The following is an 11,582-nucleotide window of genomic DNA, read 5'->3' as shown; positions in this document are numbered from 1 at the left end:
AAAAAAAAATGTACAAACTGCATCTTACCAAATGAAATGTTCTCATCTAATGAAACTGGCAACTTATACACTTCATTATAACATGATAATCTAAAACAAACATTCCCAAATTTAGCTGCCCCTAAATCATCTCAGACTATTTAAATTATAACCTCCACAAGAGGCATTATTATTATTATTTTTTGTTTGTTTTTAAAAAGCTTCCCTAGGCAATTCTGGTGTGCAATTAGGTTGGAAAATACCAAATTACTTGCTACTCTCTTCTTGGAATTGCTTTTAAGTCTGGAGCACTCTTCTACAACCTTGATGAGTATAAACCATTTCATTCTCAAATGAACTGCATTCTTTTAAAATGAGTTCAACTCAAGTGTGGTGAATATCAATGCCTTATTATAAACCTGTATGATAATAATTTGTATAACAACAATTTTGGTGGAAAAAAAAATATTTTCTACAGAGGATTACAAAATGGTTCTAATTAGGCAACCTAATGAGGGGAATTTCTAAAATGTGATGCATGAACAGAATATGTAATTACTTTTTGCTTAAAAGGGCAACCTCCCAAGCCTCTTCCCCTTCATTTAGATGCACTTGATTGTAGATTAAGTTTCTCTCTCATTAGGTCTACAATTCCATGTTAAAAAAAAATCACCCAAGTCATTATTTTTAAGTACAGATAGCATTATATAGAAAATAAAAGTCCAGTCCTGTAAGTATTGATATATAATACCAGTTCTATAATTTGCAAATAGTCTGCATATACCAAATACACCAATATGTACAGCTAACATTATTTATTTTTTAATGTAGGCCTATAAAAATTTCACAGTATCAAAAACACTAATACACACAAACCTTTACTAAAATATCTGCCAAGAAAACCTTATGATTCAAATTTAATTTATAAAGTTAGTCTATCCAAACAACCAGTTATTGGGACATATCAAGAGTGATTGAGAGCATATGGTTCATATGGTTTAGAATGAGACATGGGCCCAAATTGCTGCACCCCATTATTGGTGGGATCTTGTAATGAGTTTTTGTCATTATGGTTAAGTTCTTTTTACAGGACCTGGGGAGGATCAAAGAAACCAATATTGGCAAAGTGCTTATCATCACCGTGATGGCACATTGAGTGGACTTTAAAATCAGTATTCCATGCCATTTAAAAAACGCAGTGGCTGTTTTATATTTTCCACTTTTTACCTAGGTGAAAATCAAAGCCCAAATAATTTTCATTTATAAAAGCAAAAAATATAATCCTGATAGCCATGAACAGTCATAATCCCAATGATGCAGTACATTATTTTATTTTTGAAGTTTTTAATGTTATTTTAAGACCTTCCAGACACTGATCACTAAACACATTCATCTGAGATTTACTGAGTGCCTACACCCACCACATACCAGATATTGTGCTGAGGTATTTACTCAAGAATCACAACTGCAAAAGAATCTGGAGACTTAGAATTTTAATTTTTCCACACTGCAAGAATTCTTATATGCATTAAAGTTTTATATATTACATGAACGGTACTGTTATTAGAATAGTAAACTTGACAACTTCATTGTTACTAAAAATATACAACACATTTACTTTGAGCTCCTCATGTATAAATTTAAAGCTATTTTTTTCATGGCTCACTCAAGATTAACTTATAATATTGAAGATCAAATGACCTGTTTATAAATTTGCCATTTCTAAAATTATTAAATGAGGTTTCAAGACATTTTAGGTGTTCATTCTCCTGAGGGCTGGCTTCATGACCAATCACTGAATAAAGTCTTGTCACTCTTAGGTTTCCTATGCCTTCTGGCTAAATAATTGATTTGGTAGAGGAAAAGCATGCAATAAGGGAAAGAAACTTTAAATTGTGTATCTGACTTTAAATTAAGCATCTCTCTATGTGACCCACTTAATTAAGTAAAACTTTCACTAAGATTGTAGGGGAAAGGGAGCATCTTTTCTTTTGAATGGTCACACTTCAGAATAGCAGCCATCACAAATCCCTGCTTTCCTCCCTGCCAAGTTATCAGCAATGTAAAGCCAATAAAAAACCATGCAAAATTCCATATTGAGGTGTTCATATATTATCTTTAACTTTAGTTCTTATTCATGTGAATAAGGTACAAAGTGGATTCTTAAAATGTAAAATCATCTCTATTTGCAACATGAAATGTAGTAGATAGGGTCAGGAGTCAGAATCCAGAATTAAATCTGGCTTTGCCACTTCTTGACAGTAATCTGGGGCACCATTAGTCTCATGGTTCTTACCAAGTACAACTAAATGAACAGATTCAGAGTAGTGTCTGGGACATGGTAAGTGCTTAATTGCTAATATGGTCTAATGTTTCTAGTTATTTCTGCTCTTGGGACTAGAAATGATTTATAATAATTTTGCTAACCTGAAATGTTTCAACACTTTTATCAAAAAACACAAAATTCTTATTGACTGTCTATATGCCATACAGTATAATGCACCACCTAAAACTGATACGTAACAAATTTCCTTCTAAGATTGAGACCACCTAATAGCATACATTATAATTTATGAAAAATTAGGCTATAAAAATTCTCAAGTTACAGTTAATAGTAGTCAAAATGAAGATAAATGGTGAATAAAAATAGCATTATCTGAATTAAAGATTAAAATTATTTTTCATCAAACTGTGGAACTAAATCAAATTTAGAAGTCTGAGATGATGCCCAGTGTCCTAGGCTTCTGGAAATATCAGCATTTTCTTAAGATTAGGGGCTCCTACCTAAACCTTGCCTGCAACTCGATAAAAAGAGAACAATGGGACTTCATTATAACAAGGATTATTACTGGGCAGTATCCTAAGGTTTGGGGAGTGACACATGCCTGTTTACAACGCCATACAGGTCACCCAAGTATATCTTATAGAGAAGCGTACATTCCCTTCCCCCATTCCGTTAAAATTCACTGAAATAAAGAATCCTTGCAATCACAACCACCTTTTATTTTGTGAGGCTGTGTGTTCGCTCACTGCAGTGAACTCTCAACCTTTAAATATAACAATTCAAAGTAAACACTGTTCTAGATTAAAAATGATAGAAGAGTATTACAATTTTACAATTGCTGAACAGAGATTACATCATTTTTTCAGTTGGAAAACTATGTATTCACCCTTTTTAAAACTTCAAGTAAGTCACCAAAATTTATTCACACTAACATGACTGGTTAGGATGCATTATTCTTTCAAATTTAAAACATTAAGTGGAAAAAAGTACCATCAACTATCTCTTGCTGAAAACAAATATCAAAATGTATCTTAGGAACTGAAATAATACTTAGGAACTAAAACATTAACTTTTTAGGTGAGCTTTGTTTTTCAATGTAGCATCACTAATATTCCCCAACCACTTAACACTACTGCAATTCAGAAAAGTGATTCAATGTATTAGCAAGCATTTCTAAGCATAAACATCAAACCTGTATGTCTCTAAATTCTAGACCTGGTTTGTACAGCCACACTTGAGACAATGACATAAATTTAATGATTTTTAAACAAACACTTAACATTTCCTTTTAATGTCTCAATTTAGACTTTGAATAACTAGGTTTATTAACTTAACAATCTGAGCTGTTCTATTTTTCAAGGTGTTATAAATCATCTAACTGGGAATTAAGACCAATAAAAAACACTCAAAACTTGAAATACTAATACCTTCCCGTAGACAAACAACACCTTTCCTAGAAAATTCCAAACAAATCAGGACGTGAAATTCTTCAGTGTTTGAAGGTAGTACCATCTGACTCATCACCGCTCAAGTATGGTGAAAGTTGTCCTGAGGAAAATGTTCATATTTTTCATTGGCATCTTAATTGCATCATGTAAAAGTGGAAAATGTAGAGATTAAGAACATAAGGTTTATAATTCTACAGTTCAATGGAGACAAATCTGAATGCTATAAAAACATATGAAAACCTAAAAAGAAAATTATAACCCAAGACACATGGGGAAAAATATTTATGTGTAGTTTTTAATCCATATTAGAATTCAGTTGTTGTAACTTTATCATCAATTTAAACAGAAACTGTCTTCTGAGACATATAGCCTAATACATGTATCAACAGTATGGATACTCAATGGAGGGTTGGTTATTTAACTTACAACATTTCATTATTCTATCCATAGGAAATCTATAGTGGTTCTCCCCAATTACATATCTGAACCATTGTCTTATGAGAACAAAATTAAATAAAACTGACCATAAAAATATTCTGACGTTAAAATAAAGCAAACTATAATCCTTGGCAGATCAATTTGGTAAAAAACATTGGTGATGGTTGGAAGCACAGGATAACTGACATGAATCTTCAGCACTAAGCACACCTTTGAAAACATGAAATGATGACTCTTCAGGAAAATAGCTATTAAATATCCAAGAATCATCAGGTTTTTAAAATATTGCTTAATCACTTTCCAAAACATAGCTGTAAGGAACTAAAGATTTCGTTAAAACTATCAAGGTGATATTTATTGCATCATTAGACTGCATTTCAAGACAGAAAATTAAGTGTACTACATCTTCACCAAAATATATATTTAAAGTGTGTGTATGGAGGGAACCTAAGGTATTTATAAACAAACTATAGACTGCATGTGCTTTTCAAAGGGGACGAATTAAATATAACCAGCTGCCAACTTTGTGCTCTGACATATTTGAATTAGTGGGTATGTGTATACTAAATTCATTAATTTTTATCCACAATAAATGAAAGAAAAACACCACCCTATACAATCCACTATTAGCAGTGAGTACAACAGCAAAAAAATTATTGTACAATTTATACATACTAAAATATTTTCTTTCTCTAGAAATAACTCAGAACAAAACCTAATCATTATAAGACTTTGGGAAATCTCAAATTACAATAGAGAAAAACCAAATCAGGGTATGTATTGAGCCCAAAACAAAGGTTCTTGGTCATAAGGCTATGAGATTAGTAAGTGCAAGTGGTAGGATGAAGCATGCTCAAATTCTATGCTCGGGTCTTTGTGTAGTTATCAAATCTTTAAATTAAATAAGACTAGCTAAAGAAATGTTTTAAGCAGAGCAAGATAACTGGGAATTTTGCATTTCTTTTGCCATTTTTGTTACCCAACTTACACAATGAGCAAAGTGCTAATAAGCAACACTACAGAAACACATTTACATCAACACTGAAGACCTGGGGAAGTGAAATCCAACAATTTTATTTTAATGAGCTGTATTTTCTAAAGTTTTGTTTATTTTTTCCTGTTTTCATACAGTATTGAAAACAAAACGCGGCACATTCACATTTTCCCGAGGAACTGTAAAGATGATCTCTACAGGGATAAACGTCGTAAAGCCTGAAGCTCAATCAATTTGATGTTGAAAACTCTCAAAGGGAGTAAAGGCTTGATCTGAATGGTCTAGAACACGTACTGTAATTTAATAGAAGAGATGGTCGTCTTAATATTAATGATTTAAAAGAACTTCCCAGTCCATGCGAAGAATACAGTCCAAGATTAAATCAAATTTCTGAACACATTTTATGCTACATATGTGTATACTTTGCGATCCTCAGGTGTTCGTGCCAAATATTCTCTCTCAATAAGTCCTTCAATACGTTTCTTAATAACAACTGGACTTGGTAAGAATCGTGCCTTCAACTGCTGAGTTACCTAAAAAAAAAAAAAAAAAAAGGGATAAAGACTAATTTCTACCAGAAAAATTAACATTTTCATTTAAAAACACAAAAATTTCTATCTTTGAATAGAACTGTTGTATCATTTTAAGAAAGTACAGAAAATTTCAAAAAGGTTTTATTTGAAAATGCATGATTAGAATGCAATTCTATTTGAATGTAAATGTTAAAATGGATAAGCAGTTGAATTAGTTGGATTATATTAGTATGAATACATACTACCCTACAGTTTAATCATTTTGCTGTTTACTAATGGTTGACCTTTGGGTTATACTCTCCTGTTTCATAGAACTTGGATAGCATAATATACTTAAGAGTACAAATTCTGAACCCAGACTGCCTGGTTCAAATCCCAGCTCTATCACTTACTAGCTTTGGATCCTTAAGAAGTTATATACATTAATTGAGTTAATACATGCAATGTCTTAGAATAATGTCCATCCATACTAGGTACTACTGTTGTCATTTGTTTCTCCACGTGTGGTCAAGAACCTAAGTATTGTGTCATCAGTAAGTATAGCAGCAGCCACAACCTGCTATGCACTATTTGTCAATCATTTTGCACACATTAATGTATTTAAATGTTCTTTACACTGAAAAGGGGGCTATCTTATTTTATAAAGGAGGGAAATATGCCACAGAAAAAACTGACGTGAATAAGTAGTAAGTAACAGAGCCAGGAGAGATGAATCTAAACCTTTCTGACCTCAAAGTTGATGCTCTTTCCAAAAAGTCATCCTGCCTCTCTTGCAGATCATCCACTCATTCATAAGCCATCTTTTCTTTTACTCTTGATCAGTTCATTTCTCAAAGTCACAATGGATTGATCAATTCTTTGAAATATGAAACTTCAGTACTTCACTCTGTAACTAAAATCTGTCATACTTCCAGGATTATCACTCCAGTATCAGCAAATTTGCTCTCAACCCACCTGAGATCTCCAATTCTTTGACCCACTTTGTCTTTCAGGTTATGAATAGCTTCTTTTGACATTTCTTCCTTCCTTGCAGAGCCTGGACTACATTCAAAATCACTTCAGCTACACTATCAACAGTGCCTACAACTCTGACTGGTTCTCTGGTCCTATTCCATAAACACCCTTTGATCAAACCTACATTCTACATCTACTACTTCACTTTCCATCTACTACAGCTCCCTGCTGAGTCAAACTGCAGTTTTTATACAGTGTATACACAGGACAGGAGCCAACAAAGTGGATCACAGGCCAAATACAGACTGTTGCTTATTTGTATAAAACTTCACTGAAATATAGCCAACTTGTTTATGTATTGTCTACAGATGCTTTCATGCTACAACTGGCCATTTACAAAATGTATGCCAAAATAAATTTACAGATTCACATTCAGCAAATTCTTGAGCACCATTCTTCAAAAGAAATTTCGGACAAGTTCCTCTTTAAGTTATTCAACTAAGCACTGCACAAAAGAGACCGTTTGTTTGAAATCCCACAAATTCTCACCTCTTATATGCACATTTATCCATTCTTACGTCATGCCTTGGTTGGCACATTATCATTGCTCCTTATATGGTAAGAAAGGGGGACTACCCTATTGTTGTTTCTCTTCCTGCCCTCCATGTTATTCCTGGGAAAATCTGTGGTTTTAACTATATTCCCATATAGTGAAATCTAGTTCTTACCTTTCTTCTGACTTCCAATTGGCCTAATGATATGCCCCTAATAAAATACAATAGAGCAAACTTGTGCAAAAATAATATTAACACCTGGAACACATCAGCACATTATTCTTCATTTTTCAGTTAAAGGGAACAACCTCTATGTATTCACTCAAGCCAGAAACCTAAGAGGTTCAACTCCTCACTCTCAATCATCCTGATTCACTAGTTATTAATACTTTACCAAGGCCCTAGTCATCTTACTATTTCAATAGTCTTTCAATGGATTTCCCCCTTTTTAGTTTTCCCAATGTGTGAAATACAAACCCTCAATAAATGGCAACTGTTATTAATTTTCAGAAATACAGGTAGTTTGTTTACATAAAGATATTAAAATAGCAATAATTCTTCTTCTTGTGCCATTATTATCCTTTCATCATAAATACATTAGTTCCTCCAGTGTGTACGTTTTGTCAAGTGTCTTGTTTTCAATGAGAAGTGATACACAAAGAGTTTCAATTAAACAGTACTTCCTTAATTTAAGTTGTTAATAATGTTATTCTGCTTTTCTCTATTCATCAAGTATTGAAGTATCCTTACCTCTGCTACTAAAACATTGTGCTGCATCTTCTTTCTAGATTTCATTATTCGCACTATAGCAGCTTCTATCTCATGTTTTCTGTCATCGTCTACTTTCTGCCTTGTTTCTTTCCTTTCTGGGTCTGATTCACCTTGTTTGGCAGCAACTAAAATAGAAACAGATATTTTCCATAAATGTAATGAAATATTTGGTTTACAAGCATACTTATAATTTATTTTTATCCTCAGAGAAAAATTAATTTCAACCTTCAAGTACACACACACATTTATTAACTTCAGAAAATATCAAAAAGTAAACATTCAATGTTCAATTCTAAATTATTCTTTCCATAAATTAGGAACTATACAGAGATAATAAAATCAATTTCATTTTTATAAAACACAAGTCCTTTCCTGGAAGGAAAATGGTAGCTGGCTATTCTTCAGCAGAAACAATTTTCACTGCTTGTGACTTCCAGGACTCAACTAATATTTTACCACACTATGGCTTCAAGTTATACTTCACCAAACATATTTTACACAGGCAAATACTTATTGTTTCCTCCTTAGAATATAGCAATAATCTCTTAAAAGACATTAAGGGAAGAAAAGAGTATGTGGAGTCAAGATTCTGGCAGCTAAATCATCAATTAAAAACCACCACTAAAATGTCAGTAAAAGAAACTCCTTAACAGTGAAACAACTAAAAATCTCCTATTATCTAACAATTTCTCATTATGACCTTATTACCAAACCATATTTCAGTTTTTAGGAGAATCTCACTCTGTACTTCCTATAGATCTTCAAAGCAACTGCTAAGTGGTTAAATACATCATTTTCTTTCTTGCACAACTCAGCTCTAATTGAAGCAGCAAAGAAGACAAGTCAGTTTTTGGTCATTAAAAGGATGTAGATGTAAAGTTTCTGGAAGTAGGGACTGGACAATTACACCAAAGTGCAAAGAACACTGCTGATTTGGGCATGGGCAGGAGACAGTACAATTAAGAAGATCATTCTAGCGTGCATATCCATTCAGCTGTTTCTAATTAGAATCCCTTGGTAAAGAATAGAGCATCCAGCATCATTTGCTAAGACATCATATCATCTTGGCAAAAAAAAAGAGAGAGATCAGATAATGTAGTCTACAAAGAAAGAATAAAGTTTTTCCTGAAAAAAAGTCAATGTCACATACACAAACACAAAGAGAGATTCTTTTAGGTTAAAAAAAATTAAAAGAGATATAAGGGGGACAGAAAAGAGAAAGTCAGTATGACAAAATTTTAATTAAGGTAATTTAGGTTTGTTTAGGTAAACACAGGTTATAGACATTCTGATGTCCATTACAGTATTTTTCAATTTTTTTGTGAATCTGAAATTATTTAAAATAAAAATTAGGAAAAAATTATTTTAAAACAAGTGATTTGGTTCATGTGGATCTGGGAATACTCCTTAAATTCCTACAAAAAAAGATAAATGGGAAGACTAGGGTGATACATCCTGAATTACAATTTTTCTTTTTTTTTAAATATTAAGTACAGGAGCCACTCCCAGGAGCCTAACACTTAAGAAGAGTATAACTGAAGGTGATGCCTACACATGTATCTGTATTTTTATGTACCTACAGATGGGTAGTTGGAGCAGACTGTCAATTATGGAAACTGTTGCTGATTATGAGGACTCTAAATTCTTTCCAAAATTAAAAAAATAAACAAACAAATGAATAAAATTTTTTAAATTAAAAAAAAATTTTTTTTGCTAAAGTTTCTATTACTGGCTATAATAAAAACAGTATAAACAGGTTAGGCTAAAGTCTCTGAGTCCTTGATTACATTATTGAGCTTTTAACAATTTAAGAAAACTGATGTGGTCATAATATTTATCACTGAAGAAAAAATTTTCACTAAAAATATAAGAACCAAGATCACCTAAAAACCATCTCCAAATGAAAAACATTTTTACAGAATTTCATCACTGAAAAAAACTTAAAAAGAGATATCTACCAGTCAAATCCTTCCTTATAGACTACATTCCTACTTTCATTACATCTAAAAATCCCACACAGACATGCATGCATGCGCACACTTAACACCCAAAACTAAAAAATCCATGAAGTGAAGATTATTTTTAGATAATACTATGCTGGACATCATAATCTGGGATTACAAAAGCAATTTTTATTTAGGGTAAAGTAAGATGAAGCCAGGTGATTCAGATACATATTCCTATATGTTCTCCAGATCCAGAATACAAACAAGCCCTGAAATATAAAACCTATTTCTACCCCAAATACATGTTTTGCATTTAGAGGAAAAAAGAAATTTTATTTCATGATGCTCATAATTAGACAGTTTTGTTTTTATCATACAGTATGTCACAAAGATATGGCTAATTTTGGCTAATGAAAATTACAATGATACAGTTTGTGACTATCACACATAGGAATCAAAACTTTAACCAAAATATCACTCTGCTTTACAAAAAAGTAAAAAAGGAAACCAAAAGTTTTTGTGTCAGTCTACTTTAGTAATCAACTGTATATTTAACACAAAGAATTTTATATTACCTTTATTAATGTATGATATAAATACATTTTTAAAAATTATAGTCATTTAAAAATGATATTTATCTTATTTTAAAACACTGTTTTATCCACCATAATAGATGAATTAGCAGTAGAAGGCTTATCTAAATGCTAGTTTTGAAACCAGGTAGCAAGCTGCTTTCAAATATCAGGAAGAATTAAGTGTCCTTTTTTCTGCTTAAATACATTAAAAAAAAAAAAAAAAAAAAAACCCACATCTTACATTATGTTACACATATAATATAGTATTTTCACTATCAACCTGAAAGGCTGTAAAACTTGACTGTCATAAAACATTGCATGTTTTTTAAATTAATATTGGTTTTAAGATTCTGAAATTTAAATTATACATAAACCATAAGTTAAATCATGGTTCATTTGTTGAAAAACATATAGAAAGAAGTACTTTTCCACACTACAATTACTTTTTAAAAGGTTTATTACTGTACTTGGATTCAACCATATATTGATATGAACATATTATTAATAAAACCTGCTGTTTTTCTTATGCCAAGTGTCAGTCATATAGCACTATGAACATCTGTTAAAAAAAAAAAGCATTAATTTCCTTTTTTTTAAGGAAGAAATTTAGCAGATAAGAATTTTTCTAGAGGAAATATATAATTACCAGATACCTGTCTGAATCTTGACTCTGTGTAGTTTGGATGTGAACTGATCATTAACTGTAAATATGTGACCATTTTCTATTTCCTTTGACTTTGGTTCTTTCGTAAGAACCCGCTGTGTTGGTTTACCACAGGCGAGGGACTGTAGGGCTCTAACCAGCTCTCTTTCAGGGATATCTGTTTCTTGTTGAATTTCCTGAAATTTCACCAGATTGACAAAAATTAGAATTTTTGAAAGATTAAAGGAGATTAGTTAATTAAAGAAGAAAATGATCAAGCAGTGGTTAGAAAGAGGTAATTCCAATCAAGAAATAGTTTATAACAAAGAATATTATTGGCTCATCATTAAAATCTCATTTGAACAAACTAAAGGGTGATTGAAGTTATAAAATATTAAGAACACGTGTACATTTTTTGCTTCAGGAGACAGGATTACTTTAAAAATATCATTCCACAGAGATT

The 11,582-nt window shown here is 31.9% G+C and overlaps 1 protein-coding gene across 2 annotated transcripts in view; it reads right to left on the bottom strand.

Annotated features, from left to right (window-relative positions):
* Window positions 1-5,207: 5,207 nt before the first annotated feature.
* Window positions 5,208-11,582, bottom strand: part of Cul3 (cullin 3) — an 83,108-nt gene continuing 76,733 nt past the window's right edge. For both annotated transcript variants that reach the window (XM_027941729.2, XM_027941730.2), the window contains 3 exons: window positions 11,130-11,316; window positions 7,935-8,080; window positions 5,208-5,676 (listed from right to left, as the gene is read on the bottom strand). In XM_027941729.2, the coding sequence (XP_027797530.1) occupies window positions 5,545-5,676; window positions 7,935-8,080; window positions 11,130-11,316 (465 nt within the window). In that variant the 3' untranslated portion in view covers window positions 5,208-5,544. The remainder of the gene's footprint in view (window positions 5,677-7,934; window positions 8,081-11,129; window positions 11,317-11,582) is intronic.

This window comes from Marmota flaviventris, chromosome 11 (genome assembly GCF_047511675.1).
Source record: "Marmota flaviventris isolate mMarFla1 chromosome 11, mMarFla1.hap1, whole genome shotgun sequence".
Taxonomy (NCBI): domain Eukaryota; kingdom Metazoa; phylum Chordata; class Mammalia; order Rodentia; family Sciuridae; genus Marmota; species Marmota flaviventris.
This window is presented reverse-complemented; position numbering and strand designations above follow the sequence as displayed.